The 23,821-nt window shown below is 38.1% G+C and overlaps 1 protein-coding gene and 1 pseudogene across 1 annotated transcript; both read right to left on the minus strand.

Annotated features, from left to right (window-relative positions):
- Nucleotides 1-12,167: 12,167 nt before the first annotated feature.
- On the minus strand, nucleotides 12,168-14,345 carry LOC102398924 (annotated as a pseudogene).
- A 4,989-nt stretch (nucleotides 14,346-19,334) lies between these two features.
- On the minus strand, nucleotides 19,335-20,273 carry LOC102399248 (olfactory receptor 52A1-like). The gene has a single exon (XM_006061596.3). It carries the CDS (start codon nucleotides 20,271-20,273, stop codon nucleotides 19,335-19,337), a length of 939 nt encoding a protein of 312 aa, XP_006061658.3.
- Between the last annotated feature and the right edge of the window lie 3,548 nt (nucleotides 20,274-23,821).

Genomic DNA, 23,821 nt, shown 5'->3' on the forward strand with positions numbered 1-23,821 from the left:
GTTGATTTGATTAGTAGAATCAAGGAGTGGTATGTTGTGTCATCTTCTGATTCCTGTCAAGAGTTTATAAGTCAAAGAAGAAATTCATTTATTTTAGCTAAATATACTTTAGATTTGGATGATACCACTTTATCCTTTTTCTATGATTGAAATATTCCTGACAGATAACATTTTGTAAGTTTAATGTGCATGATACAGTGACTTGATACATTCATATATTGGAATATGATTGCCACTGTAGTGTAGGTAGCATCTCTACCATGTCATATAATTATATTTTCTTTTTCATGGTGATAATAAATAAATAGATTCTTAGCATGTTTGATGTTTATAGTATAATAATGTCTATAAAACTATACCATGCATTAGATCTTCAGGTCTTATTTATCTACTTATTTAACTCCATGTTTGTAACCTGAAACAATATGCCCACTGTTCTCTGAGCACTCATTCCCAGGTAACCACCATTTTACTCTTTGAGTTCATTTGTTTAAAGACTTTGCATATAAATCTTATGATGTAGTATTTGTCTCTCTTTGTCCGACTTATCTGACTTAACATAATATCTCTAATGTCTATTATTATTGTAACAAATGGCAGGAGTTTCTTCTTCCTGATAGCTAGACAAATTAATTATCCAGGAAATGCAAATCAAAATTACCATGAGATATCACTTTGCTAAAGATCTTCCATCAATAGACAAACAGAGAACAAGTGTTGATGAAGATATGGAGAATAGGGAACATTTGCTCACTGTTAGTGGGAACATAAATTTTTCAACCTATGGAAGACAATTTTGAAGTTCATAAAAAAATTCAGAAAAGGGTTTACTGTATGATCCAATATTTCCACATTTGTTTGTATGTCCAAAGGAAGTAAAAATATGATAGTGAAGAGATATATGCAGACCCAGCTCATCTATGTTTATTGTAGTATTATTTTCAATAGTCTAGAGGTGGAAACAACCTTAGTACCCATGAATGAATAAATGATAAACAAGATAAACAAGATGAAATATGCAACTATTGTTTCCAGTCTAACTACAGCTCTCTAACCTTCTATCTGCTGCTTAGAGACTGGAATTCAAATTTAGCATATACCATTTATTTATATATACACACACATAAATATATATATATATATTGCATGTTATATATGAATATATGAGATCTTTAAGAATTTTAAAATATTTTATCTTCCTTCAGTTCAGTCACTCGGTCATGTCCGACTCTTTGTGACCCCATGAATCGCAGCACACCAGGCCTCCCTGTCCATCACCAATTCCCAGAGTTCACTCAGACTCATGTCCATCGAGTCAGTGATGGCCATCCAGCCATCTCATCCTCTGTTGTCCCCTTCTCCTCCTGCCCCCAATCCCTCCCAGCATCAGAGTCTTTATCTTCCTTACCTTATCTAATTGATATTTTTCTAGAGCTAAGTCTCTGTCACAGCAAAATTGGCATTTTAAGTCAGATAGATTTTTGTGTTGTGGATTTTCTGTTTTGTGGAAGTTTAAGTGGTATCCCTAGCTCCTACCCACAAGATGTTGATTGCTTTCTCTTGTCATAATGACCAAATATATATCATACATTGCCAAGTATCCCCTAGATATGGAAGGTGGGGCATACCACTCCTGGTTGCTAACCATTATTCTAGAGTCTTACATTGGGGAAAATAGCCTTTAACTGAATAAGAATGAATATTTATATACCTTTAATCAAAATGGGCAGAATAAATCTGGCTATTAAGGTGAATCATTTTTCAGTAAGTAGTAACCAGATAAAGGAGATGAAGAAGGGCACTCCAAAAAAGAAAGAATTAGTACAAAATTACATAAATGAGACATATGGTGAAATTGTGAATCAATAGTTTTCACTGAAAAATTGTGTCCTAAGCAGAAATGATGATTGTGGAAGATATTGAAAAGGGAAGAATATAAAACATAAAGGTATTATTTTAACTCAAATAATTTCAAAATCTAAGGTGGCAAAACAGCCCTTCTGCCTTTTAAAAATTCAGTAAGATAGCCAGTTGACAAATAGCTTCCTTTTTTGAATTCATAGGCTGTGGAAACCACATTACCTCATGTGCAGCATAAACCCTGAAACACTAGTGTTACTTATGACTCCAGTTCTACTTAGCCTGATTACAAGAACCTAAACTTTTAAAGTATTTGGGGGGTTCTCTAACATCAAACCAGTTAGACTTGTTTATTTTGCTTGTAAATTGTATTTTAATCAGAGTTTGATGAATCCCTCCATAGAGTATCCTTTAGCTACTGTTCAAGACTGTTAATTCTTCGTCGTGAAGTCAGCTCAGTCGTGTCTGACTCTTCGTGACCCCATGGACTGTAGCCCACCAGGCTCCTCCATCCATGGAATTTTCTAGGCAAGAGTTTGTCTTTAAATCAGATACAATCAGTTTGGACCAGTAGGTTCTCAGACTCTGATGCATAATTTAATGTAGGATCCCCATGAAAGAAAATAGAGAAAAAGATACATTTGTCATCAATGAGAATAATATACTTACATATTTATTTATGTTATTTCTTCTGTATAAGACTGGATGACTTTTGAAAAAAATGTAAAATAAGAGCAAGAAAAGATCATTCAAATGCACATATTTTTGGCAAGCCTGGGTCAAAGTTTCTTGGTTTGCCTATATTTATTCACCTGAAATGTTAAAAATGGTTGTATTCTCAAAATAGTTGCAATTCTGAAATACATATTAGTACAGAAGGAGGACTCTCTAGGATTTAAGAAAATCAGCAGCAGAAATAATAGGGAAAGGAGGACTCATTCTTGATAACTACTGAATATGGGAAAATGAGTATGTGGGTAACATGGGCAAATTGAGGCTAATTTCTTGGTTTACAGTGGTCATAACCCCCATGATAATGAAATTAGTCCAATTTGGGCTCATTAATTCTTAATGAGGAGAAGGCAATGGCACCCCACTCCAGTACTCTTGCCTGGAAAATCCCACGGATGGAGGAGCCTGGTGGGCTGCAGTCCATGGGGTTGCTAAGAGTCGGACACAACTGAGCGACTTCACTTTCACTTTCATGCATTGGAGAAGGAAATGGCAACCCACTCCAGTGTTCTTGCCTGGAGAACCCCAGGGACAGGAGCCTGGTGGGCTGCCGTCTACGGGGTCGCACAGAGTCGGACATGACTGAAGTGACTTAGCAGCAGCAATTCTTAATGAAATATACATAATGGAAGATGAATCATTTTCTAAGCTCAAGGATAAGAGATTAGATTAGTAAGAAAATAAACAATGAAAGAACAGGTTTCTCAAAAGGAGTCAAATACAGAACTAGTTACTTTATATCAGCAAGTTCTATCAGTTAACAGGATACTGAACTATCAACGATATTGAATATTAGCAAACATACCAGAAATGCAGGGATAGCCATGATTTATGCTGATAAACATCAAGTGAAAAAATGAAGTCAGCTAGGCCATTTCATGACAGGAACCCTGTATCAGCTGACATAGTTAGAATAGACTCAGTCAGTGAATAGAATTAGCTAGTTTGATTTTGGCATGTTTGATCCCCAATGCTTAGTTCAGTGACTCTCTGATCCATAGATGGTTGACTCCTTCTAATAAGGGCAAAGTTTTTTTTTTTAGAAAAGATCAGAATGAGAATAGGACTCCTTTAAATATGAACATAGTATCTGACTTATTCAAAGATAAGAAGCTGGCATGTGAGCATCAGATGACAGCATAGACAATAGGATGGCAGGCGGATGTACATAAGTGAGTACAGGACTGATGGGATGGAGTGATTTTTATTGGAAAAGTTGGCAATTAATATAGGGGTAAACTTAGGAATTCATTACTTGTAAGTAGGACTTACTTGTCAATTGCTGTGGGGAGCCATGGCTGCTCTTGCCTGATATCTGAAAAGTAATACCAGTTCTTCATATAACTATTTCTCATTGCTAATCAACTCATTCCTTCTCATTCTGGCCTACAATGCCTCTTCTTTGCATCTGCACCCTCTGTAAGAGCACCTAATCAATGTCAGGAACTCTAATCCATGTCGTGGTGGGGCCATCTGCAATGAGTTCACCTCTCTGGGACAATCTTTCATACTTTTCTGTTGTTTCTGCAGTACAGATACTCTTCATCTTTTATCAGGTTGTCTGAGATCATGTTTCTGTGTTCATTCTCCAACAAAACCCAAAACAAGATTTGTGTTATTCTGGGGCATGGCATCAATTTATCAAGCTTGACTAGAAGAAGAAAGCTTTTAGTCACCAATTTTAATGTTTCCTAATAGTACATCATGAGAAACGCTGGACTGGAAGAAGCACAATCTGGAATCAAGATTGCCGGGAGAAATATCAATAACCTCAGATATGCAGATGATACCACCCTTATGGCAGAAAGTGAAGAGGAACTAAAGAGCCTCTTGATGAAAGTGAAAGAGGAGAGTGAAAAAGTTGGCTTACAGTTCAACATTCAGAAAACGAAGATCATGGCATCTGGCCCCATCATTTCATGGCAAATAGATGGGGAAACAGTGGAAACAGTGTCAGACTTTATTTTTTGGGGCTCCAAAATCACTGCAGGTGATTGCAGCCATGAAATTAAAAGGTGCTTACTCCTTGGAAGGAAAGTTAGGACCAACCTAGATAGCATATTAAAAAGCAGAGACATTACTTTGCCAACAAAGATCCGTCTAGTCAAGGCTCTGGTTTTTCCTGTGGTCATGTATGGATGTGAGAGTTGGACTGTGAAAAAAGCTAAGCCCCGAAGAACTGATGGTTTTGAACTGTGGTGTTGGAGAAGACTCTTGAGAGTCCCTTGGACTGCAAGGATATCTGATCAGTCCATTCTAAAGGAGATCAGTCCTGGGTGTTCAGTGGAAAGACTGATACTAAAGCTGAAACTCCAGTACTTTGGCCACCTCATGCCAAGAGTTGACTCATTGGAAAAGACCCTGAGGCTGGGAGGGATTGGAGGCAGGAGGAGAAGGGGAAGACAGTGGATGAGATGGTTGGATGGCATCACCGACTCGATGGACATGAGTTTGAGTGAACTCCGGGAGTTGGTGATGGACAGGGAGGCCTGGCATGCTGCAATTCATGGGTAGCAAAGAGTCGGACATGACTGAGTGACTGAACTGAATGGATTTGTGGAGAAGGAGTTATGAACATGAAATAAGGGACTTATTAGCCACTAGCTAAACTACAAGAGGTTCAGGAGTTTTTAATTATACCCTCTTGGGTTATCTACATGTAATATCCCTGAAGTCTTTACTAAAACTTGCTTATACCTCCTTATTCTTCCTTTTCCTTTTTTCCATAGGCTAAGTACAGCATTTTTTTTTAGGCTGAGTTCCATTTCTGTTGCCCTCATGTGCAAATAAGTCTAAAAGTCTATTTAAATATAAACATGTTCTACCCCAATGGATTCTACTTAAGTAAGTATTCTGTGACATTTCCTTTCAATGAGGCAAATTCTGATATGAATTGCAAGTCCCATCCACTACTTAAAATGGGGTATCAAAGTCTCCTACTATATTTGTACTGCTGTCTATGTCTCCCTTTAGTTTGCTTCATATATTTGGGTTGTCTAGTACATGTAATGCATTCTCAAGATGAATTCACTCTTCTAATATTATGTGATGTTTTGCTTCCATGGTGGCTCAGGTGGTAAAGATCTGCCTGCAATGCAGGAGGCCCAGATTCAATCCTTGGATTGGGAAGAGCCCCTGGAGAAGGGAATTGCAACCCATTCCAGTATTCTTGCCTGGAGAATTCCCATGGACAGAGGAACCTGAAGGGTTTCAAAGACTCAGACACAACTGAGCAACAAACCTAACTAACTTGCTTTTTGTGACTTTTTTTTTTTTTTTTGGTCTTCTTGCAAGGTTTTCAGAATCTTCATTCCCCTACCAGAATCAAACCCAGGTCCATGGTAGTGAAAGTGCAGAGTCCTAACAATTGTACTACCAGGGAATTCTCGGTGATAGTTTTAATTAAAAGCCTGTTTTGACTAATAAAATAATGCCCACTCTTGCCTCCTTTTGTTTACCATTGGCATGAAATTTCTTCCTCTATGTCTTCACTTTCAGCTTATGTGTGTTCTTAAATCTTAAATCCTATGACAATACAGTAGAAAACATATAGTCAATTTTTGCTATTTATTTAGTCATGTATCTGTTATGTATGTCTGATTATCCATTAATACATTTTTTATTCCTTCTTACGTGGTATATTTTCATGTCTTGCTTCATATAGTTCATGTTAAAAAATTTTATTAAACCCAAATACATTAAGGTTCATTTCCATTTACGTGTTAATTAATAAGAAGTCATTCCAAATTTTATTCTACCTACACATATTTAATAATATGCTCTCTTCTTTTTATTAAAGTGGACTTTTTTTTGGATTATTTCTTTTGAGAATTAAACATCAGTCTAAAATTGGAGACCAGATATCTCTCCCTGTGTACTAGGTTTTTCTTAGAAACTCTTAGTCCTCAGTCTTAAAGGTTGATTGAAGAAAATTTAAACCAGATCTCTACAGGGACAAAATTCTGAGAATATGAAGTTGTGTGGTCAGAGGAATAGCAGAGACTGAAAAAAACATCTGAAGGCAAAAACCACTACAATATTGTAAAGTAATTAGCCTCCAATTAAAATAAATTAAATTTGAAAAATCTGGTCTTTGTTGTAGAAGTCAGTTTATCACATGACAGCTGTGACTGAAGGCCATACTTTATTTTAAGATGATATCCTGATTCATTCAAGCACCATCATTGTCTGCCATGTTGTACCGTGCTAAATTGTTTCAGTCTTGTCTGACTCTTTGCAACCCCATGGACTGTAGCCCACAGGACTTCTCTGTCCATGGGATTCTTCAGGCAAGAATACTGGAGCAGGTTGTCATGCCCTTCTTCAAGGAATCTTCCCTATCCAAGGACTGAAACCTCAGCTCTAAGTCTCTTGCATTGGCAGGTGGATTCTTTAGCCACCAGGGAAGCCAACCATCATTGTTTACACTAATAATATTGGAATAAACTCTCTAGTACACTGATTCTTTGTAAGATGGTGCTACATGTTGCTTTAAAGCCCCCAGGTTAGTTGCTCTTGAATACCATTGATAAACACCAGAGAAATATTTAAATTTGTCATTATACAATACCATTTTTACTGAAGTTCTAGAAAGTCTCAGGAATTATCGTATGTATTATCAGTGTTAGTCACTCAGTCATTTCCAACTCTTTGTGACCCCATGGACTACAACCTGTTAATCTCCTCTGTCCATGAAATTCTCCAGGCAAGAGAATTTCATACTCACTCCATACTAGAGTAAGCAATTCCATTCTTGAGCAGATCTTTCCAACCCAGGGATGGAATCTTGGTCTCCTGCATTGCAGACAGATTCTTCACCAGCTAAGCCACCAGGGAAGCCCATATATCATTAATACAAGTGTAAATTAGACACAGTTACTTTCCTATAGACACTTGCAGTAGTTGATTTTTAAACGCAGTGGAATGTATTTGTTGATATTTTCAGTTATATAGTAAACATTCAAATATAGGTAAAACTCAAACTGGGTAAGAGTATTAAAATATATTCCTCTGGAAGGGTGTGTTCTAATTAACTATGAATGCTGTTTTTGTTCTTAATCTATACAGTTAGCAAAACAAGACTGGGAGCTCAATGCAGCTCAGATCATGAACTCCTAATTGTAAAATTCAGACTTAAATTGAAGAAAGTAGGGAAAAAACAGTAGGCCATTCAGGTATGACCGAAATAGAATTCCTTATGATTATAGAGTGGAAGTGAGAAAGCAATTCAAGAAATTAGATCTCATAGACAGAGTGCCTGAAGAACTATAGACGGAGGTTCATAACATTGTATGGGAGGCAGTGATCAAAACCATCTCCAAGAAAAAGAACTGCAAGGCAAATGGCTCTCCGAGGAGGACTTACTAACAGCTGAGAAAAGAAGAGAAGCCAAAGGCAAAGGAGAAAAGGAAAGATAAAGCTATCTGAATTCAGAGTTCCAAACAATACCAAAGAGAGATAAGAAAGCCTTTTTAAGTCATCAATGCAAAGAAATAGAGGAAAACAATAGAATGGGAAAGACTAGAAATCTCTTCAAGAAAATTAGAGATACCCAGCAAACATTCCATGCAAAGATGGGCACAATAAAGGACAGAAATGATACGGACCTAACAGAAGAAGAAGATATTAAGAAGAGGTGGCAGGAATACACAGAAGAACTATATAAATGAGATAATGACCCAGAAAACCATGACTCACCTAGAGTCAGATATCCTAGAGTGTGAACTCAACTAGGCCTTAGAAAGGATCACTACAAACAAAGCTAGTGGAGGTGGTGGAATCCCAGTTGAGCTGGGATTCAAATCTTAAAAGATGATGCAGTTAAAGTGCTGCACTCAATATGCCAGCAAATTTTGAAAACTCAGCAGTGACCATGGGACTGGAAAAGATCAGTTTTCATTCCAATCCCAAAGAAAGAAAAAGCCAAAGAATGTTCAAACACAATTGCACTCATTTCACACACTAGCAAAGCAATTCTCAAAGTTCTGTAAGCTAGGCTTCAATAGAACATGAACCAAGAATTTCCGGATGTTCAAGCTGGATTTAGAAAAGGCAGAGGAACCAGAGATCAACTTGCCAATATCCACTGGATCATAGAAAAAGCAAGAAAATTCCAGAAAAACACCTACTTTTGCTTCATTGACAATGTTAAAGCCATTGACTGTGTGGATCACAACAAACGGTACAAAATTCTTGAGGATACAGGAATACCAGAACACCTGACCTGCCTTCTGAGAAATCTGTATGCAGGTCAAGAAGCAACTATTAGGATCAGACATGGAACAATGGACTGGTTCCAATAGGGAAAGGAATACATCAAGGCTGTATGGTGTCACCCTGCTTATTTAACTTATATGCAGAGTACATCATGTGAAATGCCAGGCTGGATGAAGTGCAAGCCAGAATTAAGATTGCCTGGAGAAATATCAATAATCTCAGATATGCAGATGACACCACCTTTATGGCAGAAAGCAAAGAGGAACTAAAGAGCCTCTTGATGAAAGTGAAAAAGGAGAGTGAAAATATTGGCTTAAAACTCAACATTCAAAAAATGAAGATCATGGCACCTGGTCCCATCATTTCATGGCAAATAGATGGGGAAACATTGGAAACAGTTTTATATTTTATTTTCTTGGACTCCAAAACCACTGCTGATGGTGACTGCAGATGTGAAATTAAAAAATACTTGCTCTTTGGAGGAAAAGCTATGACAAACTACACAATGTATTAAAAAGCAGAAACATGACTGTGCAAAGATCCATATAGTCAAAGCTATGGTTTTTCATTTGTCATGTATCGATGTGAGAGTTGGATCATAAAGAACACTAAGCACTGAAGAATTGATGCTTTTGAACTGTGGTGTTGGAGAAGACTCTTGAGAGTCCCTTGGACTGCAAGGAGATCACACCAGTCAATTTTAGAAGAAATCAATCCTGAATATTCATTGGAAGAACTGATGCAGAAACTGAACCTCCAATACTTTGTCCCTCTGATGTGAAGAACTGACTCCTTAGAAAAGAGCCTTTTGCTGGTAAAGACTGAAGACAAGAGGAGAAAGGGATGACAGAGGATCAGATGTTTTGATGGGATCACTAACTTGATGGACATGAGTTTGAGCAAACTCCAGGAATTGCTGATGGACAGGGAAGTCTGGCCTGCTGCAGTCCATGGGGTCACAAAGAGTTAGACATGACTGAGCGACTGAACAACAGCAACAATTGTGAATAGACCTAATTAATTTTAATCAATTTTTTGCTATCTTTCTTATCCAAAATATTCAATGTTTACAGACTCTATTTAATATTTTACAGTTTTTATGTTGCTGATATTGGTATTATTGATTTTATATTATTTTTATGTGTATCAGTATTTTATAAAAAGCAGACATCTATAAAGAGACATATCTATAAATAGATGTGATTAAAATTTTTTTAAATATAGATTTACAAGTAGATATTAGAAAATGAAACATGGCCAGAATTACAGTTATGTGTTGGGTTAACATGTTGAAATATTGGGTTGGCTAAAAAGTTCATTTGGATTTTTTCATACAATCTGATGAAAAAACTAAATGATTCTTTTGGCCCACCCAATATTAAAGTGTGGCATGGTCTTCAGAATTTATCTTGAATCAACTGCTGTTTTTTGTCATTCCTTATCTATGCAGGTTTAAGTGTTGTTAGAGAGAATGCTCTATGTTTTAAAGTGGAAGTTAAAGTCTCTTGGTGGTGTTGGATGGAATTCTCTAAGCTAGAATACTAGAGTGGGTAGCATTTCCCTCCTCCAGGGGATCTTACCAACCCAGGGATCAAACCCAGGTCTCCCACATTGCAGGCGGATTCTTTACCAGCTGACCCATAATGGAAGCCCAAGAACACTGGAGTGGGTAACCCCAAAGAAAGGCAATGCCAAAGAATGGTCAAACTACCACACAATTGCACTCATCTCACACGCTAGTAAAACAATGCTCAAAGTTCTCCAAGCCAGGCTTCAGCAATACGTGAACCATGAACTTCTAGATGTTCAAGCTGGTTTTAGAAAAGGCAGAGGACCCAGAGATCAAATTGCCAACATCTGCAAGATCATCAAGAAAGCAAGAGAGTTCCAGAAATACATCTATTTCTGCTTTACTGACTATGCCAAAGCCTTTGACTGTGTGGACCACAATAAACTGTGGAAGATTCTTAAAGAGATGGGAATACCAGACCACCTGACCTGCCTCTTGAGAAACCTATATGCAGATCAGGAAGCAACAGTTAGAACTGGACATGGAACAACAGACTGGTTCCAAATCAGGAAAGGAATATCTCAGGCTGTAAGGTGACAACCTTGCTTATTTAACTTATATGAAGAGTACATTGTGAGAAACGCTGGGCTGGAAGAAGCACAAGCTGGAACAAAGATTCCTGGGAGATATATCAATAACCTCAGATATGCAAATGACACTACCCTTATGGTAAACAGTGAAGAGGAACTAAAAAGCCTGTTGATGAAAGTGAAAGAGGAGAGTGAAAAAGTTGGCTTAAAGCTCAACATTCAGAAAATGAAGATCATGGCATCTGGTCCCATCACTTCATGGGAAATAGATGGGGAAACAGTGGAAACAGTGTCAGACTTTATTTGGGGGAGGGGCTCCAAAATCACTGCAGATGATGATTGCAGCCATGAAATTAAAAAATGCTTACTCCTTGGAAGGAAAGTTATGACCAACCTAGAAAGCACATTAAAAAGCAGAGACATTACTTTGCCAACAAAGGTTCGTCTAGTCAAGGCTATGGTTTTTCCAGTAGTCATGTATGGATGTGAGAGTTGGACTATAAAGAAAGCTGAGCGCTGAAGAATTGATGCTTTTGAACTGTGGTGTTGGAGAAGACTCTTGAGAGTCCCTTGGACTGCAAGGAGATCCAATCAGTCCTTTCTAAAGATCAGTCCTGGGTGTTCATTGGAAGGACTGATGCTAAAGCTGAAACTCCAATACTTTGGCCACCTCATGCCAAGTGTTGACTCATTCTAAAAGACTCTGATGCTGGGAGGGATTGGGGGCAGGAGGAGAAGGGGAAGACAGAGGATGAGATGGCTGGATGGCATCACCAACTCTATGGACATGAGTTTGAGTGAACTCTGGGAGTTGGTGATGGACAGGGAGGCCTGGCGTGCTGCAATTCATGGGGTAGCAAAGAGTCAGACATGACTGAGTGACTGAACTGAACTGAACCTATCCCTTCTCCAGCGGATCTTCCTGACCCAGGAATCTAACTAGGGTCTCCTGCATTGTAGGCAATTTCTTCACCAACTGAGTTAGGAGGGAAGCCCCAAGCGAAAGTGTAAGTCACTCAGTCGTGTCCGACTCTTTGAGACCCCATGGACTATATAGTCCATGGAATTCTCCAGGACAGAGTACTGGAGCGGGTAGCCTTTCCCTTCTCCAGGGAATCTTACCAACCCAGGGACTGAATCCAGGTCTCCTGCATTGGCAGCAGATTCTTTACCAGCTGAGTCACAAGAGAAGCCCAGTCTAAAATCAGAAGAATAATGGCAACCATTTAAAATATGAACCTAAATGAATTTTACTTCTTCTAAGAGTAGTAAGCTAATGTTTTCAGTATTTTAAGATTTGAAAATTTCCCCTTCAATATGACCATCTGAAATTTAAAGTATTTTTTTGAACATAGAAGTTTGTACAATATCTATTTTTATCATATGGAAATTTCTACTTAGAACTAACCTAAATTCTCTTTAGAAAGATCCACTGTGACCAAGATATTTGGGGTATACAAATATTGTTAATACATGGTTACAGATTTGTTTGTTCTTCACTCCATAGACGATTGGGTTGATAAAAGGTGGAACTACAGGTAAAGCTTAGATAAAAGGATATGAACATATGGCAGTATGTAAAAACCAAACCTGTGTGTGAAGAAAGAAAAGGCAAGGAGATAGAGCTGTAGGAAGACACAAATGTGGGTAATGAATATATTAAAGGCTTTGAATCTTGCCTACTTCAGGAAAAATTGAAAGATAGTGATAAAGATTTGAGTAAAAAACAACATAAATATTATGTCAAATCCTAAGACACAGAAGGCAACAAATAGACCATGTATCTTCTTGATCCTTACATCTTCTGTAACCAGCTTCACAATGGCCATGTGCTCACAATAAGCATGGGAGATGACTGCTGTTCAGTAGAATTTGTCAATATTTGATAAGCTCTGTGCATGGTGGTATAAGAATAGTAGCCCTGAGTGTCACCCCAACTCTAATGTGAGTCAAGGATTGTTAGGAGAAGACACTGGCATGTCTCAAGGAGTTACAGATGGCCACATAGTGATATAGGGCCATCACCAGTAAGACACCTGATTTGGTTCCCTGGAATGAATGAAGAAGCCACATTTGTAAAAGACAGGCTTCAAAAGAAATTTCTGTCAACTGAAACCAGATGATGCCTAACACTGGGGAGAATACAAGTGCTAAGTGCATGCCTGTGGCTCCCAACATGGCTAATGTCTGTTTTTATATTTGATTATCATTGTAATTAGGAAATTCCCAATCACAGCCACAAGGTACATAACACAGAATGAATCCCGACCTAACAGTCCACTGACTCCAGGCCAGGAATCCGGATGAGTGTTAGTACAGAGGGCATTCAGACTGAGCCACTGGATATGAAATATAAGCATAATGACTTGATTAGTAGATTTAAGAAGTGATAAGGTACTTAGCAGCAGGAGCAGCATGGTGTGTCATCTTCTAATTCCTGTCAAAAAGTGACGAATTCAAGAGAAGAAGAAATTCATTTATTTTAGCTGAACATACTTTAGATTAGGGTTATACTTCCCTTGTAGCTCAGTCTTTAAAGAGTCTGCCTACAATGTGGGAGACCTGGGTTCGATCCCTGGTTCAGGAAGATCCCCTGGAGAAGGAAATGGCAATTCAGTCCAGTATTGTTGCCTGGAGAGTCCCATGGACAGAGGAGCCTGGTGGGCTGCAGTCCTCGGGTCGCTAAGAGTTGGACACGACTGAGCGACTTCACTTTCACTTTTCACTTCCATGCATTGGAGAAGGAAATGGCAACCCACTCCAGTGTTCTTGCCTGGAGAATCCCAGGGACGGGGGAGCCTGGTGGGCTGCCGTCTATGGGGTAGCACAGAGTCGGACACGACTGAAGCGACTTAGCAGCAGCAGCAAATCCAAACTACAAACACCTCACAAATATTCTCCCTCTATGAATTCTCTGACATTCCCTTATTGAGCTCAAGTCCTCCACTGATAGAGAACTCTGTTTTCTGAGATAGCTTGCCACGTGGCAAGAACTCCAAATATCACATAGGCTGTCTTTACATTGAGTACCAAAATGTCTTCTTAATTTTTCATAAAAATCCAGAATCTATCTTCCAAAAAATACCATCAACCATGGATCATGATGATTTATTGAAAGGGATCTGAAATTATTCAAGAGAGTTTAAATCCTGGATGCCACTACTTACTTTGCACAATCTACAGCCAGTTATAGAACTTAACTTCAAATTGTCTCCATTTTTTATGTTGCTAAAACAATGCTCACAGATTGAAATACATTCTAATGTGATTATAAGGAATCAATGACTTAGTTCATGTTAATAATTTTTAAAATATATAGGAGAATGTATTTTTCTTTCACTAAATGCCAGATGTTAATCCGTAGAAGTTCATCCTCTCCTTTGCATAACTTTAGATATCTGATGAGCATGTCGTATGAATGACTTCAAGGGCCTCATTCCCCGTGAATCTTTCCTGGCCTAAATGGGTATTATTTGCTAACCTGTTAACAAATAAGCTTTTCATCCATTTATCTGCCCAGAATATTCTCTAGAGGTCCTCCCAGTTGTCAACCTCATTAAAATGTAACACCCATTATGTCATTAACTGATTTAGAAACCTTCTGGAAATCAGGGGACTCAGTCTTCCTAGTGTTTGAACACTCAACTGAACTGTAAGATTCTACAGATATTTTAAAATCATCTTGGCATTTTATTGGATCACATGGTGTTTGTGTTCTCCATTTCCCAGCACTCAGTGCAGAGTTTCAAGCCCAAAGACTTACCAATTATCATCTGTGGTAATACCCATAGAAGTAATAGAGTCGGAAACTTTTTGCTACTTCAGCTAGTAAAGATGAATATTTCATAGTACATGGTGTACCTGGACAATTCGTTTTCTCAAATTCCTGGTGAGTTCTTAGGTTCACCTGTGAAAAGGGTGAAAAAAAGAAAAGCATCTTATGGTTCACAATATACAAGATTCATTATCAGTGTTTGTGTCTCTAAAAAGAAATTCTTAAACTTTGCTTTCACTTTGGAACTGGGAACCAAAATGATCCCCCTTTTAAAAATTTCTAAAAGAAGACAGTGCCCCAAGAGAGGACAAAACAAGTCAATGGTATTTATTTATAAAAATAATAAACCAATATAGGAACATAAAAACATCTTGAGATATACAGACTACTCAGTATAGACCTGCTGACCGAGAAAAAAGGAATATTTCTGTAATTTAATTCCAATCTGAGAAGAACTCATTTTTAAGTTTTGGGCCCATGAAAAGGGATGACTTGGGAAATTTCACCTCAGAACCCTCAATCATCTGTTATTTTCTGAGAATCTTCCATGTAAATTTGTTGAAACGAGTCGTTCCTCTATCCAAACCAGCCCTCATCCAATTGCCTCAGTTATGTTCAGAATTATCATGAAATGTTGATATACATTTTCAAGGATTTTAATATCATTTGCAATATCTATAGTAACTTCCCATTGGGATCTATTGTTCATGGCAGGTATTTATTTAGTTGAGTTAAGGCACAAAAGAGTGTGCCTCAGATAAAGGATTTTAAGATTTAGTAGCTAGAAGATAAAGGGGAAAACCTCCCGTTCTCTATTTCATATAAAGAAAAGTCTCACAAAACTGTATTATTTGTGTTTACCTGGGGGCCAGTGTGATTTTTCTTGAAGTCACACTGGTTTTGTTCTGTGTAATTGGGTCTGGCCCTGTTTCATAGTCCTGTTCTGTTTCCATTGACAAACGCTCTGACCCCATCTTATCCATAATCCGTCCTTGAAATAGTGTAGCATTGAGGACATTTACATGTCAGGCTAGCTCACCCTGCATTAGGAGAGCTGGTTGTGTGCATCTTTTCCCAGCTGGGCCCACGGTGATTCAGGTCAGCTGATTGATATCAGGGAACAGGAAAAAAACAATGTGTATCAGAGTGTCAACCACCCACCAAAGTAACAGAGTTGCCCTTAGAAATAACTACATTCAAAGGCTTTTGCCACTTTAACAAGAATTTAAAATTTTAATTTTTACTCAAATATTTTAAAATAAGATTTTGCTTCTTATTACTTATTTTGGTGGAAATATGTCCCTTTGTCCTTAGTATTTTTACAAAAGTGGGTTAGAGGTGTAAACATTTACACATGAGGCCTTTCTAAGTATTAAATTTGTTTTTATGTGAAAGTAAGTGATCTGAATCTTTGTGGTTTTCCCTCTTACCGCAGCACTGTATAGGGATATGCATTGAAAAAGCAGTTGGTCTCAGGGGTTGAACAAATAGACAAAGCAATTAATAAATGACAAATGTTATATGGGAATCTGACTTTAATAGAAAATGATTAGCATACCAAAAATAATGTGAAGGTAGGAAAAATAGCAGTGGGAAGTACAGTGCATCAGTGAGAAAGGAGGCATGCAGAGGATGTGTGTGTGCAGTAAATGGTCATGTTAATGTTAACAAGTCAGTCTGTCAAGTCTTTCCTTAAAAGTTTCCTCCTCCTACAGGTAAAGGCCCTAAAATAATCCAGGAATTCTAATACTATCAGAAGATAAAGTAAAAGTTAACAGCAACTATTTAAGAACAATGCAAGCCCTGACTTAAACATTATTGTACATTACCCTCTAACACTTCAGGAGACACTATCTCAGGAATGATTCCACAGAAGATCATAGTTTTATGACTTACTTAAGTTTTCAGAGTTAATGGAGTCAAGATGGACTGGCTGAGTTCATCTCAAATAGTCTTGTCAAAGTCCATCTAGGCTCTTATTGTGAGAAATTGTTTGATTATAATGTTTCTGTATGCAGATGAATGATAGTTGTTCGCCTCCGATTTTGGCTGAACACAGCAAATTTGAAACCATAAAATATCAAGCATCAAAAGTCAAATGATTTCACTTACTCTGACATAAAAACTGTTCTGGAACAGTTGTATTATGGTTATTTACTATGATAGGATGGAAATTTTAAGGCTGATATTAGTGTTTATTTCATATACAAGAGAGTGTAGAATTAGTGCCTTCCTGATGTCTCCTCATATTTTGTTTTTTGGAGAATTCTAATATAGTCTTTGGGCAATTTTAGAAATTATACATAGAAATGGAGATGGAAGACCAAATGTTATCTGAATTTTTATTGATGTATAACTCACATATAACACTACAGTGTACAGTTTAGTGATTTGATATTTAAATGCATTGTGAAATGACCTCCATGATAAATCTAGTAATCATCTGTCCCCATATAAAATTATTAAAGTGCTACTGATTATATTCCTTACACCTTATATTACATCCCATGACTTTATTCATTTATAACTGGATGTTTCTATTTCATAATTCCCTTTATCTATTTCATCCAGCCCCCTAATCCATCTCCTCTGGCAACCACCAGTTTATTCTCTGTATCTATGAGTGAGTCTGTTATTGTTTTGTTTGGTTTGTACATTTCTGATGCTTTTTTGATTCCACATATGAATGAAATTATACAGCAGATATCTTTCTCTCTTACTGTATTTCATCTAGCATAATATTCTCTGGGTCCAGCCATGTTGTCACAATTAGCAAGACTGCATTTGTTTTTCATCTGTATCTTTATACTGTTTAAGTGTAAGGATATAGCTTAGTATGAAAGCAAAATGGACCTGCTCACTAAATCCCAAATGAGGCTGATTTTCCCATCAAACCAGGAGGATATGAATGTCAGGACAACTTTCCTACTTGGAGTATATACCATGTCAAGAGGGTCAACACAAAAGATCTGAAGCCTATGGACAGTTCTCTACCAAGAAGAAGAGGGAGGAGACATGCCAAATATTTTTATTCCCAAACTGAACATTTAGCTGAGGAACTGCAAATAGCCAGAAGGGTCAATGTATTTTGCGACCTTACCTGAAAGCCTCCACCAAGTGACGGAAGAGTCAATTCTTGCCACTGAAAGATGAAAAATCACCATCATCAGATCTCTTCCTCTATCTGAAGTCAATCCTACTAGAAAATACCCAGGGCCTACTAGAAATTTTGTCTCTTGTGGAGTCCTGAGTAACAAAACCCATAAAAATATTAATACCAATTACAAATTCATGAAACTGAAGCACAGTGTAAATTTACCATTATGCCACTCTTCTTTAGCATAATACTTATCATATGGTAGGTGTTGGATAATCCAGTGAATTAAAAGATAACCTTAGAGGGCTCAGAAAAATGATTGCTATGTAAAATAGAACCCCTGAGTTTTCATGTTTTTCGTCACTCCTGAGTAACTCTGAAAATTCATTGAAATTTTAAACATCATCATCTCATCATATCCATAAAATTTGTTTTTATTTTGTTTTTGGTAAAGAACATGTTATGATACACTTTCTCTGATTTTTTATGACCAACATCTTCAAGAAACAACAGTAGACAACTTGTTTTCACTGAGTACCTAGACACTACAGAACACTAATACTAGGGTATATTTAAATTCTGTGAGAAATGCATAATTTTTGAATTATCTGGAGAAGACTTCTTAGAGGAGGAACCTCATCCAGAGTCTAAAAGGAAAAAAAAAAGAAAAGGAAGTGAAATATTGTTCATTATTTTGCACTTTCTACACTTCTCATTCTTACTACCCTGATAGGATCCATAATCCTATTCATTGATAGTTTTCATGGGCTATGAGGATGTGAGAACTAGCTGTCACCCTGGCAGATTTCATAAGACAACTTTTGAGAAAACTTAAGCATCTCAAATTACATGTTTTTGCTTTATTTTTGTTTGAAGTAACACAGATGGGGAAACAGTGGAAACAGTGTCAGACTTTATTTTGGGGGGCTCCCAAATCACTGCAGATGGTGATTGTAGCCATGAAATTAAAAGACGCTTACTCCTTGGAAGGAAAGTTATGACCAACCTAGATAGCACATTAAAAAGCAGAGACATTACTTTGCAAACAAAGGTCTGTCTAGGCAAGGCTAAGGTTTTTCCAGTAGTCATGTATGGATGTCAGAGTTGGACTGTGAAAAAAGCTGAGTGCTGAAGAATTGGTGCTTTTGAACTGTGGTGTTGGAGAAGATTCTCAAGACTCCCTTGGACTGCAAGGAGATCCAACCAGTCCATCCTAAAAGAGATCAGTCCTGGGTGTTCATTGGATGGACTGATGCTGAGGCTGAAACTCCAATACTTTGGCCACCTCATGCGAAGAGTTGACTCATTGGAAAAGACCCTGATGCTGGGAGGGATTGGGGGCAGGAGGAGAAGGGGAAGACAGAGGATGAGATGGCTGGATGGCATCACTGACTCGATGGACGTGAGTCTGAGTGAACTCCGGGAGTTGGTGATGGACAGTGAGGCCTGGCGTGTTGCAATTCATGGAGTCACAAAGAGTCGGACACGACTGAGTGACTGAACTGAACTGATGGTACAAAGAGGAAACAACAAAACTATAAATCATGGTGAATTTTAAGAAGAGAACATTTTTACCACATGAATGCGAATCTGCTTGGTTTTTGCACCATAGACAAGTGGATTGAGAAATGGAGGGATCAGCACGTAAATGCTAGAAAAGAGGATGTGGATGTAAAGGGGGATGTGAGAACCAAACCTATGTGCAAAGAAAGAGAAGAAGGCAAGGAGGTAGAACTGGAGGAAGACACAGATGTGAGCGATGCAAGTATTGAATGCTTTCAACCTAGCCTCCTTCTGGGGCAAACAAAAAACTGTGATAAATATCTGTACATAGGACAATGTGATGCATATGAGGTCAAACCCTGCAACAGTGAAAGCCACAAGCAAACCATAGATTTTGTTGACCCGGACATCTTCTGCAGCCAATTTCACAATGGCCATATGCTCATAGTAGCAGTGGGAGATAACTTTTGTATGATAAAAGTGCAACCGGCATTTTATCAGTACTAGGATAGGGGTCACAAAAATGGTAGCCCTGAGTGTTACCATAGCTGCTATTTGGGTGACTAGCTGGGGGGTGAAGATGGAAGCATGTCTCAGTGGATAACAGATGGCCACATAGCGGTCCAGGGCCATGGCCAGCAGGAAGCCTGACTCAAAGCCTTCAAATGTGTGAATGAGCCACATTTGAAGCAGGCAAGAGTCAAAATATATCTCTGGTATATGAAACCAGAAGATTCCAAGCATTTTGGGCACAATGCTGGTGCTGAGAGCAATATCTGTGACTCCTAGCATGCCCAGGAAAATGTACATGGGTTCATGGAGGCTGGGCTCTGATTTGATGATGATCAGAAGTAAGGCATTTCCGATTACAGCAGTGAGATACATGGCACAGAATGGAATCCCAATCCAGCACTGCACAGACTCCAGGCCTGGGATCCCTATTAGAGTGAACACAGAAGGCATGAAGACTGTGATGTTGGAAATGGACATAGTGTCTTTGCATTTCCAGATGCAAACAAATTAGTCCGTGCTATTGTACTATCTATTTTTATGCTAAGTCTTCAGATTTTCTGATTTTAGCTGAACTCTGAGATCATATCATCCATCTCCTTCACATAACTGAAGGGAAAATACAGATTCACAAGCCACATCACTGTTTAGGAAGTCCATCCACAAACACTATACCACAATAAGACATTAACGTTCATGGCCAGCCAACCTCAGGAGCACCAACCAAATCACATGGGTAATGGAATAAATTGCTGACTTGTTTTTTTCTTTCCAGACCTGTGGACAAAGAAAAAATAATAGACTTGTTTATTTTGTTTGTAGATTGCATTTTAATCAGTTTGATGAGTCCCTCCATACTGTATTTTCTAGCTACTGCTCAATCACTCTATTATTCTCAATTGTCTTTAAGTCAGGAACAGTTTGCATGAACAGATTCTCAGACTCTGATTAGTATTTTATTTCAAATGGCCCCTTATGAAAGAAAAATAGAGATAAAAACAGTTGACATCAATAAGCATAATGTACTTAGTTATTCATATTATCTCTTCTGTATAAGACTGGATGATTTTTTCAAAAGAATGTAAAGAGTTAGAAAAGACCATTCAGATTCACATATTTGTGGCAATCCTGATCAAAGTTCTTTGCTACTTTCTACATTTCTCATAAAGCTGTGTTATATTTTGCTTATATTTCTTCAGCTGAAATCATTAAAATTAGTTGTGTGCTCAAAATAGTTGAAGTTCTGTAATACATATTAATGCAGAAGAAGGGATCTCTGGGACTCAAGAAAATCAGCAGCAGAAATGATTGGGACAGGAGGGCTCATTCTTGACTACAACATATGAGAAAATGAGTAAATGTGTAACATAGCCAAATTGAGGCTAATGTCTTGTGTTTACCCTGGTCAGAGCTCCCATAAGCATGAGATTTGTCCACTTTAGGTTCATTAACTCTTAATGCAGTATGGATAACTTGGAAGAGGAGTCTTTTTTTTTAGTTCAAGTGAAGTATATTAATTAGAAAATAAAGGGTGAAGGAATAGGATTTTTAAAGAGAGTCAAATGTAAAGCTAGTTACTTTATGTCAGCAAGCTCATAAGGTATCATCTAACCATATGCTTAACGTCAATAAACATACCAGTAAATGCTAGGACAGCTGTGATTTATATTGCTAAACATCAAGTGAAAGAATGAAGTCAGTTGGGCCATTTTATGGCGGAAACCGTGTATTTGCTGACAAATAGCTGGAATAGACTTAATGAATTAACTACTTTGATTTTGGTAGGTTTTATCCCCAATGCTTCAGAGAAGGCAATGGCACCCCACTCCAGTACTTTGCCTGGAAAATCCTATGGATGGAGGAGCCTGGTAGGTTGAAGTCCATGGGGTCGCTAAGAGTCAGACACGACTGAGTGACTTCACTTTCACTTTTCACTTTCATGCATTGGAGAAGGAAATGGCAACCCACTCCAGTGTTCTTGCCTGGAGAATCCCAGGGATGGGGGAGCCTGGTGGCTGCCGTCTATGGGATCACACCGAGTCGGACACGACTGAGGTGACTTAGCAGCAGCAGCAGCATCCCCAATGCTTAGTTCAATGACTCTCCACCCAATAGATGGCTGACTCCTTTCGAATAAGGGTAAAGTTTTTCTTCAGAAATGATCAAAATGAGAATAGGGCTCCCTTAAGTATAAACATAGTATCTGACTTTTTAAAAGGTAAAAAACTGTCATGTGAGCATCACATGATAGTATAGACAGTGGGATGACAGGCGGGTGTACATAAGTGAGTGCAGGACTGATGGGATGGAGTGATTATTGTGAAAAAGCTGGTAATGGAATATTATGAAAGTTAACTTAGGAATAGGAGGACTTACTTGTCAATAGCTATTGGAAGCCGTTGCTGCTCTTGCCTGATACCTGAAAAGTACTGTTTGTTCTTCACCCACGATTTCTCATTGCTCAACTCTTTCTTCCACCCGAGATTGCAGTCTCATGCCCTCGTGTTCTGTTCTGCAGTGCCTCTTATATCCGTCCCCTCTCCATCAGCACAAAGTCAGTGTCATGCGTTCTAATCCATTTGGTGCTGGGGCCATATGTAACATGTGAAAAACTCTGGAATATTTCTTCATATTTTATTTTCACTCTGGATACAGACACTCTTCTTCTCCATTTCTGCCTGAGATGATGTTTGTGTGCTCATTGCCCAACAAAACTCTGAGCAAAGTCTGAGTTATTCTTGGGTACAGCATAAATTTATTGGTTCAAATTGGGGAGGAAAATTGCTAGCCACCAATTTTAATACCCCCTAATAAAAGTTTGGAGAAAGCAGAGTTGGGAACTTGGAATCAGGGATTTATTAGCCACTAGAGTAACCACAAGGGACCCAACAGATTTCAATTAATTCCTCTTGGGTGCATTCACATGTAATATTCCCTGAAATCATTTCTATAACTTGCAGATAAGATACCTTCTCGCTCCCCCTCTTTTCTCTCACAGGCTAAAAACAAAAAAAATTATATATACAAGTTTTCTTTCAGTAGGTTGACTTTCTTTCTGATGTTCTCATCTGCAAATTAACCTCAAGTCCACTTAAATGTAGACATGTTGATATTCTTATAGATTATACACCAAAGGTTTTATAAAATATTAATGATATTTCCTGTGCTGTAATTTATGTCCTTATGCTTTTTCACTTTGTATCTGGTACTTGATGCCTCTTCATCTCCTTCACTTATTCTGCCCTCATCCATTTTATACTCCCTACAGTTCTATCCTGGATCCTTTTCAGCCTCAAACTATGCAAACATGTTAGCAATCCTATCTACTTGAGATAATTTATTTAACACCTTAATTATGCCAACTCATATAACAATTTCTCCAGCTGAGATGTTCTCAGTCCAGGTTCATAGGGCCAAAATTTCATATTTAAATTTTAGTTCATACTATGATAAACTGTTCCTGGACATGTCATTTAACTCCAAGATGGATTTAAAAAAAAGTTATTTCCAACTTTACTGTAATATTTTCAAATATCTTCATGCCTAGGTCTATACCTATCTAGATTTTGGGGGTGGTTAAGGAGTGATTAGGCTACCGGATATTTTTTAAAGGATCATAAATTCTAATTTGTTTACTAAAAGTACAGATATGCATTCATTATGAAACATAATCAATCTAGCAGTCTTGGTCTTCAGCAGAGTAAAAGCAATTAGACTTATTTTTTGGTCAGATAAACTGGTGTTAAGCAGAGGCTCATTTTATAATGATCCTCTTAAAGAATCATTTAGATATGATTATTCAGATCAGATCAGTCACTCAGTCATGTCAGACTCTTTGCGACCCCATGAATCACAGCACGCCAGGCCTCCCTGTCCATCACCAACTCCCAGAGTTCACTGAGACTCACGTCCATCGAGTCAGTGATGCCATCCAGCCATCTCATCCTCTGTCGTCCCCTTCTCCTCTTGCCCCCAATCCCTCCCAGCATCAGAGTCTTTTCCAATGAGTCAACTCTTCACATGAGGTG

This window comes from Bubalus bubalis, chromosome 16 (assembly GCF_019923935.1).
Source record: "Bubalus bubalis isolate 160015118507 breed Murrah chromosome 16, NDDB_SH_1, whole genome shotgun sequence".
Lineage (NCBI taxonomy): Eukaryota > Metazoa > Chordata > Mammalia > Artiodactyla > Bovidae > Bubalus > Bubalus bubalis.

Excerpts from the sequence above, each read along its gene's own strand:
- LOC102399248 (XM_006061596.3), bottom strand. The coding sequence starts at position 20,273 with ATGTCCATTTCCAACATCACAGTCTTCATGCCTTCTGTGTTCACTCTA.